This window comes from Quercus lobata, chromosome 3, assembly GCF_001633185.2.
Source record: "Quercus lobata isolate SW786 chromosome 3, ValleyOak3.0 Primary Assembly, whole genome shotgun sequence".
Classification (NCBI taxonomy): Eukaryota; Viridiplantae; Streptophyta; class Magnoliopsida; order Fagales; family Fagaceae; genus Quercus; species Quercus lobata.
The window spans coordinates 54,995,918-55,013,592 of NC_044906.1; the positions used below are offsets into that span (position 1 = coordinate 54,995,918).

A 17,675-nucleotide genomic window follows, 5' to 3' on the forward strand; every position below is an offset into this window, starting at 1 on the left:
ATTTAAAAATGATCGACACAATTTATATTCAGTGCATTACACGTTAAGATTTAGACATACGTCTGAATTTCAATGTGTCGAGTATACTAATACACTAGACACAAGCTTAACGCATTTAGAAAACTCTCTCTTTTTTTCTTTTTTCTTTTTATAATTACTGGAGCATGAGAACAAAAACAGGCTGTATGGTCTAACTACTTGTGTATTTAAGGACATTTAGGACTTCGTTATTGCCCATTTACTGTCTCATGCATGTAGCTTACTTTTCTTCCATTTATTCCATAAATCACGTTTTCTTTATCTATTGTTTGGTGGTAATCAAATTTATAGTATAAAGTCCTTAGCTTCATTCAGCAAAAAAAAAAAAAAAAAAGTCCTTAGCTTCTATGGCCATTAAAAGGAGAGAAAATTAGTTAGTCTTAAGGCCAGCTACTTTCAGACTTTCAGTACAAAATGGACCTACGTCCACGGCAGGGTATAGGCCATAGGGCGAGGTCACATCAGAAGACTAATTTGCATTAGATTATGAAAAGATTAATGCTAAGTAGTTCACAACTACTAATATGGCGGGTATACACCGCATTTCATCTAATTTATAACTAACACTTATAAAAAGATATATCACGAACTGCAGTGAAAAATATTACAAAAAATGATTTCTCTAAATTGAAAAATGGTAATCAATCTAAAAGTTTGGATTAAAAAAAATTTATAAATTTTTTTATGGCTCTTGCTACCATTAATGAATATTGATGAAAAACATTTTTATGATGAACGAAAAATAAGTAAAAAATGACTGAAAATTATTTTTCATTAACATCTTCTTGTCCCCTCACCCCTTTGTGTTGCTAGTAACATCACCACTCCACCACAACCATCATTGTCAGTATTACCACGGCCACCTCCCCATTGTGACTCTATAAAATATGAAAAATATTAACAAATACTTTAAGATTATTGGTTTATAAATTATTTTTAGAAATATTTTATGAAAAAAAATAATAAAGCAATTAATTTTATTGATAATTTTTTATATTTTTTATAAAAATAATGTCAAAATTTTCTTACTATGGTTTATTAACAATTTCCCTAAGAGTATCCATTAATATCACTCATAAAATATTAATGATTTTTTTTTCACATTAAAGACATTTTTTGAATCAGTTTTGAAGGCTTAATTATATACAGGAAAACAAGATATTTTTCATTGAAACCATAAGGAGCGTTAGTCTAAACCGGCCATGGACACTATAAACAAGAAACAGTGCGGCTTCGCATTTCTTATCTATTGCGCTTTTACTTTTTGCGTGGTTTGTGTATTGGACATGCTGTTGTACTTTCTGTTGGCAATTCTATAGGAACATGTACATTGAAGAAAACTAGGAAAAACACTTCAAAGAAAACTCATGCTCATGTTTTAGTTCCATAATTATCACAAGCAAATCTTTTACTATATATATGAGTGCAGCTAGAAATTTTTCTAATAATCATTTTATTAAAACAATCCATGCTTATAAGAGAAAGAGATAAATCAGCAACAGCAGCAAGGCAAGGCAATGGACAAACGAGAGACATTGGCCCCATGTGTCACAACTCTCAATTCACAAAGCTTCAACAGTGAAATTATTAGGCTATTAATTATAATTAAGCACAGTAACACAGTTGGTAAAATAATCATAAAAGGTGGCCCATCATGCACATGGCTGAGGAAGATATGGACCCTCGTGAGTTCAGTAATTTGGTCCATCTTTTACTGCTTCTTGTTGGTTCTATTTCATTTGTCATTAAGCAAAAGCATCATTGGATCACGAGATTCAACTATCTCCATTTAGTTCTCTCCTTTATTTGCTCCAATGGACAACGATCACATGACAATGCATCTCCAAAGTGCAACAAAGAGGGAAACAACAACAAACAAAGATTCAATCATCTCAAGCCATTGCAAAAGCAATGAGATCAACATTTGTAGACTGCATATGATTTGGAAATAGCTTCATTCTAATGAATTGGCAGATCTTACCTCTTTGTGCTCATGTGAGAGAGCTTAGAGCTTTAAAAATAAGTTGAGTAAAAGCAAAATAGCTTTAAAAAAATTATAAATAAATAAATAACCCAAAACTTTAAAAAAACTGTACGAGTTTAACAAGTTCACTGCTCATCCAAATGAACACAATACTGATAAATGCCCACAGCCAGAACACCGTATCTCTCTGAATCTTAGGTTTGGATCAACTACCATATAAGATTCATTAATAAAGTCTTCAGAAGGGCCACATTGTCATGAAAGGTGTTACAGGTCCATCATCAACCAAATCAGGGGATAACAATTTAAACAAAGCAAGTCAACCATATTAACCATATAGCTGGTGAGTTAAGCCACAGAGGTGTCACCAGAGAGCACTCTGTCGTGTGAAAGCATGCAATTAGTAATGACAACTATTTTAAGTTCTATCAAATCCAAGGGGTAGCCCAATTAGCTAGAGCCCACACCTCATAAAGAAAAGGTTTCTAGTTGAACACAAGACTCTTAGATATTAGTGGTATTCCAAGTTCCAACTCCTTTATGTAAAGATGTTCTCATTCAAGTGAACAAAATATTTGTCACGCTCAAAGATCAAGAAAAATATGCAACTTTTTCCCCCAAAGCAACTTTTATGTATTAGAAAAATAATAAAATTCTCCCCAAAATAAAGAGAGAAGAAAAAGAAACTACATGTTTTTTTTTCCTTAATGATGTGGAGGTAGGGCCCTTTGGACCATCCTTGAGAAGTAAACCATGGATATATGACCCAATCCACTATAATCATGTATCAAGTAATTCAGAAAAATTCCTAATGGAGATCAAACCTAGAATATCTAGGTCTACAACTCATCTCAAGCCTCCAACTACTAGGCAGCACCTTGATGGGTCACATGTTAGAATTATAGTTAAATAAATAATTTTACCATTCTCAAATAGTATAAGCTTTTGCAGCAATTAGTATTTTATCATGGTATAAAAGTAAATGGTCTTGAGTTCGAACCTTATCTACACTTTACCTCCTATTTAGGATGCCACCTTATCACTTGCCTCTATTAGTATAATCGACGTGGCTGACTCTTAATTCCGCTGGCACTAACTGTGCCTTTACACATCAGTACATGCCCGCTTATGTGCATTTTCAGATGTGCACCTAGACTTTCCCATATATATATATATATATATATTAAGGGAGAGTCTAGGCCCACATGTGAGGGGAAATGAGAAGTGTTAGAATTATGGTTAAATAATTTTTTTATATAAGTAAATTATGGTTAAATGATTATTTTTATAATTTCCTAACAACTTAAGTTTTTAGGACAATCGGTAATTTATCATCATACCATATTCTTCCTTTCATAACATTCATAATTGATTAAAATATATCAGGAAAAGAAAAAAAGGAGAGAGAGAATATCCCAAACATGTGCTGATGATCATTTGACCCCAATTAAGATGTTCACCTTAATCCTCAAGCAGTTGTCCAAAAATGCACTAAGAATCTTCATCAGTAGAAAGGTTCACCTTTTTTTTCTTCTCAATCCACCCAGTGCAAGTTGTTTACAAAGTACACGACAAAGGTTAGGATGACTTCAATATGTTTCTAAACTGAAGGACAGAAGGATCATGGTGGTCAACCAGACTTCTTGTGCAATCTGCTGAGTATCAGTGCCTTTAGTGCATGAACAGTCCCTGTCCCCCCAAAACCGTTATCTGGATTACTGCCGGCCATGGCAGTCATCTTGTGGCCTTTGCCTGGTTTTTTCATATGCCTTTGATGATATAAAAATGCCAGTACTCCTTGCCTGCAACATATGAAGAAATGTTTACATTTGCGTATATGTATGAAATGTAATTCATCATGTTGATCAAGGTATAGAATTTTTTATGAGACTTACAAATGTAAGAAATTTAATTCATCATGCTTCATAGAGCTATAGCATTTTTTAATGGGATATAATTCTACAACCTTGTCACAAAGTTAGAAATGATGCATTTTCAGAGGGCATATTTTTTTCTGACACGAAAGAAAACCAACAATCACCCCACAGCCCTCTTGGCCTCGGGGGATAACTTTTCATCGTGAAGCAGGTCAAGTTCATTGAATGATATCCTATATTCTGGTAATATATAACATCATCAAAAATAAAACCTTTTCTAAAATGTTCTCTACTACATTTTGGAATCATGCCTATAACACATATTAAAGCTTACATTAATAAATATTTATGGTGTCCAGATGTAAAGATTGATACCAAATCAGCAAGGATGATCTTTAGATTTCAAATTAATAAAAATAAGGGATAATTACACTTTACCCACCTGTGATTTGCCACTAATTTGATGTGCCTTCCCGTGGTTTAAATTTTGACACTTTACCCGCCTGTGATTTCCACCGTTATTATGCCGTAACCCACCTCTCCCTCAGCCGTTACTCTAACACAGAATATGTCAAAAACAAAAGCCCAAACAGATCAAAAAGTTAGGGTTTCTGTCTTCAGCCGTTACATTAAAAAAATAAAATGGGTATCTGTCTTCTTGTTTCCTTTGAATTTATCAATCAAATGGGCATCTGTCAAATTTTTTCTCTCTTTTAATTTAATTAAAATTTTATAATTAAAAAACATTTCTTAATGTTCTTCAACTTGTTCTTCATTTTACAATTGGTTCTTCGAATTCTTCATGTTCTTCTCCAAATTCTAACACAATCAACACCAAATTCTCAGCAAATCAAACTCATAAACCTAGTAAACAAACCAACTCAGATCAAACCCAGATCAAGAAACCAATCACCACAAACCCAGAAAAACACAATCAAACCCAGATCAAACCCAGACCAACATAATCAAACCCAGATCCCACACCACTGACCAACACAATCAAACCACCACCACCCCGCCGACCAAACCAAAGATCCACCCCACCAATTAGTCATCAAACCCACTCCAACAAAGTAACCAAACCCACTACCACCATCGTTGATCAAAAAAGAGAGAGGAAGAGGGATTTAGCAATCATCAACAGACCAGGTGGAGGCCAAGATCGAGCTCCATTTTGGCCGAGACGGAGGCCGAGATCAAGCTCCATTCTCTCTAAAACACCACCGGCCCTCTTCCTAGATCTGCTCCAAACCGCCAAGATGGAGGCTGAGACCGAGACGGATGCAAGAATGAAGGAAATCAAATGAACCCACAACCAAAACCACCCAAAAAAAAAAAAAATGAAACCCATGAAGCAAGAACGAAGGAAAATGAAACCCATCACTGTGGTGGCCGATGTCCTTCTTAACTCCACCATCGGAGAGAGAGAGCAAAGAGATGAGAGAGAGAATGTTGTAGAAGAATAGGTGAGAGGAAAGAGACATGTAGAGAAGGAAAATATGATACTTATAGTGCTTGACTTAGGTTTGATTTTTCTGGGCATATGTTCTCATAGAAGTTCTTAAGCAATCAAAAATTCTAACTTTTTGATCTGTTTGGGTTTTTTATTTTTACATATTCTGTGTTAGAGTAACGGCTGAGGAAGAGGTGGGTTACGGCACAGTAACAGTGGGAATCACAAGTGGGTAAAGTGTCAAAATTTAAACCACGGGTAGGCACATCAAATTAGAGACAAACCACAGGTGGATAAAGTGTAACTATCCCTAAAAATAATGAAGCTACTTCAGCCTTACCCATCAAATATTGGCAAATTTAGTGTAGCTAATCGTCTGTTGTAGAAGACAGAAGTAGATGTTTTCTGTTCTTTCAGAAGAGAAAAAGTATACGCTTGTTCACCTTGACATGATTGTTAGTCAAAAATTTATAATTTTTTCATCAAATCTTCAATCCTTTCAGCAGCAGCATACATATTCTTCTGTTTTACTTCATCCAATAGCAAACAGCATGTGTGATATCTAGGTGCTATCTCTTGACCAATCATCTCCTCAAAGATTGTGTAAGCCCACTCACATTTATTTGCTCGGCAAAGCCCATGAATTAGAAGTGCATAGGTTGATATATCAAGACTCAGGTGATGTTTATTGACCATGTCATCCAATAATTTTCTTAAACAGCTATCTGTTTTCCCAGTTTTAAAGCACGACTTGAGCAATGGGTAGTATGTCTGAACATCAGGCTTACAAAGGCCTGATTTTTCCATGTCTTTTAGGACATTCAAGGCATTTTGTTCCTGACCACGACGGCAAAACATAGCAATCAATGAATTATAGGTTGATGTGTTTGGTTTGACGCCAGTCTGAGGCATGTCCACCTCAAAAACATAAACAGCCTCCTGCACAAAGCCAGCTCTCCCAAGAGTATGGATCAATGAATTGTAGAAAAGTGTATCAGGTTTACATCCAGCCAACTTCATCCTGTCAACAATATGCAACGCTTCCTCAAACTCCTCTGACTTTGCCAATGAACACAAGATAGTGGTGAAAGTAACAACATTTGGCGGACACCCATGAGCTTGCATTTCATCAAGCAGCTCATAGACCTTACCAAAGTTATACTGGTAGCAATAGAATTGGATGATGGTTGAGTAGCTAATGACACAAGGTCGACAGCTATGTCCCTTCATCTCTTGGATTGTCCAATATGCCTCATCGACCCTATTGGCTTTGCACCAACCATGAATGAAAATGTTAAACGTGTGAGCATCGGGTGAAATATGTGACTTGAGCTCCAAGAAGATCTCACGGGCCTGCTGAACCTTGTTCTCTTTGCAAAGGGTGTCAAGCAACAAATTCATTGATTCTGTATTCTTCTCCAATCCAAAAGTTCCTAACTCATCAAATATCCTCACAGCATCTTCCCATTTCCCAGCACCAGCAAACCTTCTCATCACTTTTGCTATAGTATTAAGGGTCACAAGATGATATTGATTCATTTCTTCCAACAGAGCCTTCATCTTATCCATTTGCTTCATTCTACCCAATATGTCCACTAACATATCATAAGCTTCAGGTGTGTGTTTATAACCTGAGCGTGACCCTGCCCATCTAAAAGAGCCCAATGCAGACTTCCAATCATCCTTGAACTTATGAAGCAACTTATCAACAAGCTCAGAAGAGAGCCTTATGCTATTACATGCTTGATCACGCAACAGAGACTGAAGAACTTCATCTTCACTAACTCCTATAGGAACTCTAGCTACAAGAATGTCAAGAGCAGACAATCTTTCCGAGTCTTCATATTGTTGTTCATGATCAGTATATCCACTTCTTATGACATGGGAAGACTCCAATGGAAAAGAAAGACATGAAGAAAAAGCACGAGAGAAGCTCTGAGAAGAATCATGGATTAAGGCAAAAGATATTGCTGGACCAACCAAGTTATGAATGTTTTTAGCACATTTCTGAACATGGAAGGTCATGGAGAAGAGCGAAAATGCTAAAACCAGGTTTCAATTTTCTTGTCCTGCATCCCCAATAAACATAACCATTAGCTGCTTCACAAAATTTTCTCCATATTCTAATAAAATAACAACGAAGAAAGACAAGCTAGTTTGTTGTGAATTTTATCAGAAATACTTTGAAACCCAAATTACTTTCTCAAGTATCCCCTCCAAAAGCTAAATAACTGAGGGAATAAAAGAAGGAAGCAAATGGGTTTTGTAATTGGTTCGGTGACTTTGTTCTAGTGGAAGGTAAAAATAAAAAAGAAAACAAAAAAGTCAAGATTTAGAGCTTCACGTTATTTTCGCTTGCCAAAAAAATTCTCAACAACCAAACAAACAAAAATTGAATCCAATTTTTTACATTCCCATTAAAAAATCAATAGACTTCACATCGAATAAAAGAATACATCAAAAAAAAGTTTTTTGAGAAAATGAAACACTCTAATTCAATTTTGAATGGTGAAGACAATTCCAGAGAAGAATGATAGCCTCTACAAGTCGAAGTTTTTACTATCTTTTGCTTTGAATACTCAGCAATCAAGTCAAGGTTTTAACAACATAGAGCTGTTCTGATAAAGCAAAGCAATAATACCAGCTAAACAAAAACAAGACAACTACCTAATCTTATATGGGTGATCATGTGCAGCAAAAAAACCTTATACATGATTTCCAACTCTACAAAATATTCAACCTTTTGACATGTTTGATGTACATGATGGAAATCAAGTCTATATTAATGTATTGATATTCCGTATACTTTATATCAAACTAGCTGAGCTAAATGGGAGTGATTAGATGAAGGGTTCCTAATCGTCTTTAGGCATATAACACAGTGAAAATGAAAGACACTCCTCCCTTACAAGACTCTCCGAGCCGGACACAGATCATCACAGTAATGGTTTATGAGGTCTATTTATTATTTTATCAACAATCATAAGTACAGACTAACAGAACAAGGTTGTCATCCTCTTTGTTAAACACAGTATCAACAAGTTTTTTTTTTTTTCTTTTTTTTCAAAAATTATTATATTTGTACATTGGTTACATTACTTACATACGTATACACACACAGCCTATTTACTACTTTATAGGAAATGCACAAACATTTATAAATAAATACCATTACATTTAAAAATCAGCTCACTCCAAATGTTGGAGTTAGACCATGTGTGTATCAAGTATAAAACTCATAATATAATGTTTTGTTATTCACATAATCCATTGGAAACCTCAACATACACTAGATATAATGAGATAGCTAGTACTGGAATTTGACAACAACCCATTTTCAGATTTTCAGCTCAAAGCTCAACCAGAGTGGAAATGGAACTGGAACTGAACCCCCCATCAAGGAAAAAGAAAATACCTTGCTCAAAACGACGTCGGTGTGGAAACTGGAGAAAAGGCTGGTTCACTCAGAACTGGCGGTGATGCTAACCGGAGAACACGGCCGGCCGGCGATGTTAGACTAGGCAAGGTGTTGGCCGGCGGCAAGAGAGAGAATATATAAAAAGGTCAGACACAGACTCGGGGAAAAACAAAGAGAGAATTCGAGAAAGCGGTGAAGATTGAAAAATTTTAGGGGGGTAAAATTGTCTTTTCATATTGAATTGTTGCAAAACCCATATGAATACGAGCACTCAACCCGGACCATTAGTAGTCGGGTAGGATAGTGAGCAGTGGTATCCAAACCCGACTCATATGTAGGGCCACTAGTAGGGGCGGCAATTTTGAGTCTTTTGACCTGACTCACGAACACCATACAAGGTTAATGGGTTCATGTTAGATTCGGATCGATTCAACTTTGACACCCGAAACATGTTTCAACTCATTTGAAGGTCAATTTTATCAAGTCTACCCTTCAAAAAGTTTATAGTTGTAATTATATTTTAATTGTTTGTAACTTTGTTTGGAATCAAATTGTATACTATTCTCATTATAAATAAATAAATAAAATGTATACTTACACTTCAATAAAGTGAGAATTGCTAACATGTTAGTATACCAAGTAAACATATTAAATTAACTACATGACCTATTTATCAAATGGGATGTGTCCAATTGTGTGACTTGTGTCCATTGTAACATAATTCATTTATTAAACATGTTATGAGAATCATGACGTATCTAACCTATTAAATAAACAAGTTATGTTTGTGTCAATAGAACTTGTCGCGATTAACAAACATGACGTGCTCATGTCGACCTATATAATTAAATACTCATCAGTAAATACGATATACAAACATCAACACAAATGGCCACCCTTATCATATTATGGTACCATAAACAAATTCACAACTTTTGCCACAATTTTTCTATGTGAAAATTGTGACCGACTGTTTGTTACTTTTAAAACTCACAACTTTTTCTCTATTATTCACAGTTTGTCAAGTAAAGTGTGCATTTATTTATTTGTGGTAATATATTTTTTTTTTTTTTTTGCTTATGATAGGAAATAAAACTCCCTTTAAAATATTTAAAAAAAATAGTTTTATTATATAGCCCAGCAGGACCCGTCAATAAGCCCATTTGTTGTCTGTGTTCCGGGTCGGTTTAAACCCACCCAGTCTGTCTAGGACCTTAGGCTTTTCCATTCTTTACTGAAAGCTTGGGAATACACCTCCTTCTCCCAGAAGCTGACTTGCTCGCAGGACACTAACTTCTCATTCAGGTAAAGCTCACGCGCTCACTCTCTGTTTGGTTCCTGAGTAATCCCGGGAATTTCGAAAACGAAAGTTACTGGAAAAGCTCACATTCTTACAGTACTTACTATGAGCTGATTACTCATTTGTTTTCCAGTTTTAGATTTGGGAAAGAATTGGGTTTTGACTTGTTGATGTTATATTTGCCTTTTTGACAAGCTTGAAATCTGTGTGATAAGGTGCATCATTTTGTGAATGGAAGAACAAACTCAGTTTATATACCCTAAAGGGTTTAAGGTTTAGGAGGGTTAAGTTGATAAATGCACAACTTTTGTATGAATTTTATATGTTTCTCCAAATGGGTTGGTCTTAAATGAATGATTTGATTTAAACTGAAATGTAGTTTTCTTTTTTTTTTTCTTTTTAGACCAACATTTCTATTGGGTGATTGAAAATTTGGATTTTTTTTTATTTGTTTAAAATTTAAATGTCTAGCGTTCTATGCATTGTTGTTTTATTTGATTTTAGTGTCTAATTGTGCTACTTTTTCTTTGTAGATTATTTGATTTTTTTTCTAGTTGAAGATTTGTTAGTTAGCTTTTGTGGTCATGGTGGGCTGGCACAGACATATACACTTCGTACTTCGTAGTGTTGGGAAAAGAGTGGAACATAATTACAATTTATCAGCAAACTTTTCTTCATCTCACTTGGAACCCTCTTTTTCACCTGGTTAGTCTCACATTTACTTGGTTGAAACATTTTTCCATATACAGAGTGTAAAGTGAAATTTAAATTTGATAATTAACTGATTTTAGTAACAAAAAATGTTCCAAGTAGCATTTCTCTTTTCCATTGTTGCATCAGTCATTCACAACTGAGTTGTGTGCTTGAAATCTCAGTTTTGTTGCTGTCTTTGGAATAATATTTATTTCAATGCCCTTCAGTATTTTTTTTGGCATATCATATCATAACTTAAATTTGAGGATTGAATGGCACAGATTGTTCTTGCAGGTGAATTAACTTATTTTCAGAGACTATGGAGACCCCCTTCTGCAAACATCTCAAGGCCTCTTTATCAGTATTTTCAACAATTGGTATTGCTAACTTTTCCTTGCCTTCCCCACCCCCTGTGCCCTCCTGAATTATGTAGTTAAGTTCTTGTTCCTGACTTGCCAAGAGCCTTGTAGCTCGGTGGCATAGCCTAGTCTTCCTTATTGGGGTTCATATCCCCTCTCCCCCACTTATTGTAACAATTATCAAAAAATTAATACTTTAGAAAGGTTCCCTATGTTATCAAAAAATGAATACTTCAAAAGAGAAGCTGTGTAGCATTTTAAATATGACATGCCTCCAACACACCTGGACATATATGCTAAACCATTTGTGGATCTAGAATTCTAAAGTAAATTTCATCAAAATGGGTGTACTTGAGGTACTCCCTACTTGATGGGCTTGAACAATACCTCTGAATATGTTGTTTAATGTATTGACAAGACTTTTTATCAGAGGGAAACTTTTAGGTACAAGAAGAATTGATGCAAAACATTCGTCTTCAACTTTATTGATTGTGTGTTGGTGTGTGCGTGAATACTTTTTAGATTTTATTATCGTTATTTATTTAAAACTTTTACTGCTCCAGGGAATTTCTAGTTCGAGGAAGTTACTAGCAGAATCATCTGAGGAAGCAGCCATTCCATCTCCATTGACTCCTGTATTAGCAATAAGTAGTGGAAAAGGTGAAGACCAGAACCAGAAAGCAGTCTCTAAGCCTTCAACAGTTCAAGCTGTATTGAAGGGCATTAAACAGGTATGAGATGCCACATTTTTTTTCCATTGGTCAGTCTCTTCTGGGAATATGTATGGGACATTTGTATATCTGATTCGTTCTGTTTCAGTCTTGTGTGATTATTAGAGCTGTTGAAATGATTATGTTGCTTTTGAGATAGCTCTTGATGGGTGTATATTCAACTTTTCTTATTAAGCTTTCCAATAAATACTTATGAGGATTGAAACAAATGACTATGGTTCTACTTTGTATTGGTGGACACAGTAATCTGAATGTAACACTATGGTTTTGAGTATTCAAATGCTATGTAAAGCACAATTTTATGATTCAGTTACCATGAAAGCCTAAACATCTCCCATTATAATGAGAGGGGTTTAAAACAACTTGCTAAGATTTTTTTAATTGAAAAACAACTTGCTAAGATTTTTTTAATTGAAAAACAACTTGCTAAGATTTTTTAATTGAAAAACAACTTAGTAAGATTTCATCTTAAGATCTAGCCCAACTCCACCCCACACTGTTGTCATCAGGCTAATGCCCTGGGACAACTTTCAAGATATGTTATTCTCACAGTGAGACTATGGTATGTTATGAACGGACTTAAAAGGAATTTGGTTTGATAGAATTTTAGTCGAATTAGAGGTGACCAACCTCCTGATTATATATACATACATACATATATATATATATATATATTGAGGATTGTAATTCTGCTGTTTTATTATTCATGCTTTACATACATAAATAGCCAATACTCCAAAGATGAGATAACCTCACCACAACTAAATCTAAATAATAGCAACTAACTCCTATCTGAATGCAACTGGAAAAGAATGCAAATATCATCTAAGCTTTTATTTATCCTTCCCTAATCCTACTGCATAATTATTTTAATGTCTGATTAACCATTTGGTCAATACTAAAGCCCTGGTTTATTATATGAAGTAAAAGACCCATGACTGTGAACATTCTTATATGTAATATATGTGTCTTTTGCATTTCTTTTTACTGATGCTGTTCTAAGAATTCAGAAAAAGAAAGGCAGATGCATTTAAACAAGGGGAACAAATATTCCAGGGGTAGTACAATCGCCAATCAGTTGAGGACCACGCCTCATGAAATGGAGTTCACTAGTTTGAATCTCCCCTTCCCACGCCTCTTGGGGCCAAAGCTTAAAACCTATGAAAGTGAAAGTGATGCCTGTTGTTTGATTTTTGTTATATTGTAGTTTGGACATTAAACATAAAAGATCTCTTGTAATGGACCATTAAAAATGTTTTACTCTGTTACACCTGAATGGCATCTGTTTAAATTGTATGCTTGATATGCCCCTTAATTAAATGCACTTTCAGAGTCCAAAAAAGGTCAATTTGGTTGCTGCATTAGTTCGTGGGATGCGAGTTGAGGATGCACTGTTGCAGTTACAAGTAACAGTAAAGCGAGCTGCAAAAACTGTGTATCAGGTGACACAAGCACTCTATACTTGTCAACATTACCATTTAAGGGTTATAGCAGCTTCATTCATAAATCTCTATTTGTTTTTTTTTTTTTTGGGGTGGGGGGTTGGTTAAACATATGGGAGTATGGAAGTGAGTACCGAGAATCTGGATACCAGGCAGCCTTCTGGAGTGAACTTGTTTTATTGTAATTTCCATTGTTGTAGAGGAAGCTGATGTTGCAAACAATGAGATGCATTTTCTGGTTCTGTGATCCAGATTTAGTTTTCCTTCTAACTCTTTTTAAGGTGTCATGCAAATAGTTGTTTATTATCATATAAATGATTTAGCATATGCATTTTCTCTTTATTTTTTTTCTTATAAAAAAAAATAAATGATTTAGCATATGCCAATGAGCTCGAGCTCAACTGGCATTTCCTCCCCTAATAAGTGCTAGGTGGAGGGTGTGGTCATAGGTTTAAGATCCATCAATTGCATTGTAACTGTTCAATAAAAGAGGGGAAAAAGATTTAGTGCTTGGGTTTTAAAATCACTTAAATCTATTTGATTTATGTCATAATGTTGCCACATGTGCTTATGACTCACAAAACAATATCCCAATCCTTGGTACTTGAGCCATGAGGGTGTGTTAGGTGTACCTGGGCAGAGGACCTTTTTTTTTCTAATTTAAAAAAAAAAAAAAAATGAAATGCCAACATAAATTATGAGCTAAGAATCTGTTCTCTGCAGGTTATCCACTCAGCCCGAGCAAATGCCACCCATAACCATGGCTTGGATCTAGACCGTCTCCTTGTTGGTAAATGATGCAAGTGAAGTTTTGCTGTTCCTTTTATTTTAGCCAGCTTATTTTGCGCTCTTTCTTTCTATACAGCTGAGGCATTTGTTGGAAAGGGGTTCTATAGAAAAAGAGTTTCCTATCATGCTAAAGGAAAATGTGGAGTCAAAGAGAGACCCGAGTGCCGACTAACAGTGGTAGTGAGGGAGATGACCGCCGAAGAGGAGGCTGAGATAGCTAGACTTAGAGTCCACAACTTCCGCAAACTCACTAAGCGAGAAAGGCGGCTTGTACCCCATAAGCTTATTGAGACGACTTCTATCTGGAATCGCAAAGGCAATGGCAAAGGCAAAGTCAACAGTCATGAATCTAGTATGGCTGAATGAACCAGCTTTACTTCCATGTGCCACAATGTAACAGAAAGTTCTGTAGAAGTGTTGAGAGATCTCTACCTATTTCTGCATTTCAGTAGAAATTCTTTTGTGGAAGTGTTGGAGCAACCTTTTTGCAGATAATATTTACATCAAAACATTTTTATTTTCATAGTCTCCTGTTTCAAGAATAAAACATTAAAATTGGCCTAGCTCTTCGATAACTCTTTTTCTGTTGCTTATGAAATGCAATTCATGATCATATAAAAGCGAACAATTGGATACCAGTTGGCAGGATCCACCAAACTTGGCTAAAATTACAATTGGCTATACTGGCTCTTAAAGTAGCATCAGTTGTGTGGTAAATGCTAAATTTTTAGCATTTAACACACCAAACACAAAAAATCTCCTTAATAAGATATGTCATTTGTTACAGTAATGTTCTAATGTGCTATTAAATTTTCTATCCTTTTTATTCATAATTTTTCTCTCTTCTGTCAGTTATATGTCCACTTTTAAAATTCCTCCCAATATTTCATATGAAAATTTATATAGATAATAAATTAGTATTTTATATATTTTGATCACACAAAAAGTATCTAAAGTAGGTCATATTTATCAGTGATGAAATTCATAATAAATGTATGTGTGGATGTGATGAGTTATTAAAAAAACGCCTATACTTTAGTGTGTGAAAAAAGAATTGAATTATAAAAAATAAAAATAAAAAAAGTAAATAGTGACGATGTGTGGGTAAAGGAGGAACAATAGCCTTAGTGGGGTAAGGTTTTGCTAAATTGCACATTTCTTGAGAAGAAAAGAATATTATCTTCGTTTAGCTTTCATAAGTTCATAACTGAATTTGCATCCAATGTGACATAAGCAATTTAATTATTATTTTTAAATCAAGAAACTATTCAAAAAAATAACATCAATAATAATAGTATATATCAAATGAAATATTAAAATCATTTAAGAAAAAAATAATAGAATTCAAAATACTCTACATTTGAGATTTTTGTTTTAGCTTATCTTATAATCCAAAAAAATTAATTTTTTTAGGTTCAACTTCTAACAACTTTATTTTTGTTAACTATAACCTAAGCAAACCCAACTCATTTTCCATATTTCCATTTCACTAAAAATAGATTCTTGCTAAATAAATAAATAAACCCTAAAGATAATCTTTTTCACTACTACCCAAAAAGTTCTCTAATAAGCAACAACCAACAATGGGATTGTTTGAAGTTTAAATTGGAAATGTGATTGCTAGCATAGAAGGGCAAAGTTTGGTGTCATGGAAAAATAAACAATGGGATTGTTTGAAGCTTAAATTGGAAATGTGGTTGCTAGCATAGATGCGCAAAGATTAGTTTTGGTGCTCCTATTCATTAGACCTGCCTAGATTATAATATATATCCACTTTTAGCCACGTGTCATGATCTTGATGGATACAATATACAGGAGCATTAGACCCAAGCCAAATCTAATATAGAATGCCTTTTATGCCAAAATTAGTTTAGAGATTTCATGATGATTGATGACTACATGAGGTTGCTAATAGTAATTAGGACATGAAAGCCTCATTCGGATGCACAAACAGAATGAGAGCTTTTTCACTAATTTCAAAACCTGACGACTTCTTTAGCTAGTTTCGTGCGTAGCAAGCTTTCGGCCTTTAGAGTTCCTAAATGGGTTCTCTCCTTAGTTTTAAAGGCTGGTTGATGGAGCTGCAAGAGCAGGCTAACGGGCCATCATCAACGGGATATTTTGGCCCTTGTAAGTAAGATATATAAATTCAAAAACAAAATAATCCCCCAAAAAAAAAAAAGTTTAAACTTTAGTTTTTTCAATTATTTAAAAAGGATAATCTGTAAATAAAATCATTAGCACTATAATTGTAGGTTGCTCCTTTTATCTTTTGTAGAAAAACTTGGTAACACCAGAAGATTGTAGTGTATATTCTCCTTTTATCACCCATTCACATCCAATTCAAATTTTAGAGTTTGACCTTTTTATCAAAAAGAATTCAAATAAGCCAACTTATTTTGTTAGTCATTTTTTATCTCACTTTAAGTAAGGTAGCGTTTGGATTGCGTTTCTGGGCAGTGTTTCAGCGTTTGCGTTTTACTCATCATGGGACCCACGACTACAGTGCCATGAAATAAATGCGCAAAAGTTCTAGCTGAAACGAATGGATGAAAGCCTGAACATACCGTTTCATTAACGTTGTGCGTGTGCGTGTACTGTTCATGAATACAACCTTGAAAGCAAACGCGTTGCTACAACATTCTCACTGTGTACTGTTCACTCATCTGACCCACGAAGCAGAGGAAACACAAAATGGTGCGTTCAAGCCAACGGCTAATTTTCGCATTCTTAGGTTTCTTCTTTCTCTCAACTACTATGGCAGAAATGTATTCAATACACTTCAATGCTCTGTCCTCTTCCTCTTCAATGAATTGCATCTACCTACCAACCAATAAACCATCAAAACAGAGGAAACACGATAATTGCAAACCTATTACGCGGATCAAACGAACCCAATCCCCTCTGTAAAGCAAGTAAACTAACTAGAAATCACAAATGAACAACACTATAGAGCAAGTGCCAAATTTATTTATTTATTTGTTTTAATTGTATTGTTACTTCTCTCCTAGTTTGCTTGATGTTTGTAAATTTCTCTTCCAATATATATTTCTCTTGTATTTTTTTTTTTCATTTTTCTCATAATTATTCCTGTAACCAATATATTAATATACTGCTCTCAAAAAACAAATAAGACTGGCTAAACGCAAGATGAAGGAAAAAACACGAGGGCCAGGGAGCAACATGTCACGATTCATTGGCTCATTCATTAGTTCGATAATACAATGTTACACCAAGAAACTACTATAGAAAGTACTAAAACCAACTCAACTGCATGAGCCATACAAAATTCGAACAGCTTAAATCCAATAATTGCTTATTATATTGCATCTTTATTAACTCCAACAAACCCCTCTCTCTCTCTCTCTTTCTTTCTCTCTCTCTCTAAAACATCAATGAGTATTCGATTAGGATTTGAGAAAAAAGTGGGGGGATAAATGGTTTGTTTGGTAATGAGGCTATGGAGGCTTTTGGGTGGAAAACCTATCGTTGTTGTGGCTTGAATGTTGTTTGTGTTGTTGGTGACTTTGCTTGACTACTGCCAAAGTTCTGGTTAAGTTTGACCCAACCTAACTAAGGGCAAGCATCCA

The 17,675-nt window shown here is 34.9% G+C and overlaps 2 protein-coding genes across 4 annotated transcripts; one reads left to right on the plus strand and one right to left on the minus strand.

The window, feature by feature from the left end:
- Positions 1 to 1,541: 1,541 nt before the first annotated feature.
- On the minus strand, positions 1,542 to 8,970 carry LOC115982345 (pentatricopeptide repeat-containing protein At3g04130, mitochondrial). Of its 3 annotated transcripts, XR_004089602.1 has the most exons (4): positions 8,769 to 8,970; positions 5,694 to 7,422; positions 3,484 to 3,825; positions 1,542 to 1,880 (listed from the first exon to the last, which is right to left on the minus strand). XR_004089602.1 is itself a non-coding variant. In XM_031104920.1 (3 exons), the coding sequence occupies exon 2, from the start codon at positions 7,376 to 7,378 to the stop codon at positions 5,822 to 5,824; it is 1,557 nt and encodes a 518-aa protein (XP_030960780.1). In that variant the 5' UTR covers positions 7,379 to 7,422; positions 8,769 to 8,970; the 3' UTR covers positions 1,542 to 3,825; positions 5,797 to 5,821. The 3 variants fall into 3 exon arrangements, 1 of the variants encoding a protein (XP_030960780.1); XR_004089601.1 differs by having other exon boundaries at positions 1,542 to 3,825; XM_031104920.1 differs by having other exon boundaries at positions 1,542 to 3,825; positions 5,797 to 7,422.
- A 984-nt stretch (positions 8,971 to 9,954) lies between these two features.
- LOC115978748 (50S ribosomal protein L22, chloroplastic-like) lies at positions 9,955 to 14,648 on the plus strand. Its single transcript, XM_031100607.1, has 7 exons — positions 9,955 to 10,076; positions 10,605 to 10,776; positions 11,059 to 11,141; positions 11,687 to 11,854; positions 13,186 to 13,296; positions 14,020 to 14,086; positions 14,162 to 14,648. Exons 2-7 carry the CDS (start codon positions 10,656 to 10,658, stop codon positions 14,449 to 14,451), a joined length of 840 nt encoding a protein of 279 aa, XP_030956467.1. The 5' UTR covers positions 9,955 to 10,076; positions 10,605 to 10,655; the 3' UTR covers positions 14,452 to 14,648.
- Positions 14,649 to 17,675: the final 3,027 nt, after the last annotated feature.

Excerpts from the sequence above, each read along its gene's own strand:
- LOC115982345 (XM_031104920.1), bottom strand. The coding sequence starts at position 7,378 with ATGACCTTCCATGTTCAGAAATGTGCTAAAAACATTCATAACTTGGTT.
- LOC115978748 (XM_031100607.1), top strand. The coding sequence starts at position 10,656 with ATGGTGGGCTGGCACAGACATATACACTTCGTACTTCGTAGTGTTGGG. Across the intron at positions 10,777-11,058 it reads GGAACCCTCTTTTTCACCTG|GTGAATTAACTTATTTTCAG; the intron begins GTTAGTCTCACA and ends TTGTTCTTGCAG. Across the intron at positions 13,297-14,019 it reads CTGCAAAAACTGTGTATCAG|GTTATCCACTCAGCCCGAGC; the intron begins GTGACACAAGCA and ends TGTTCTCTGCAG.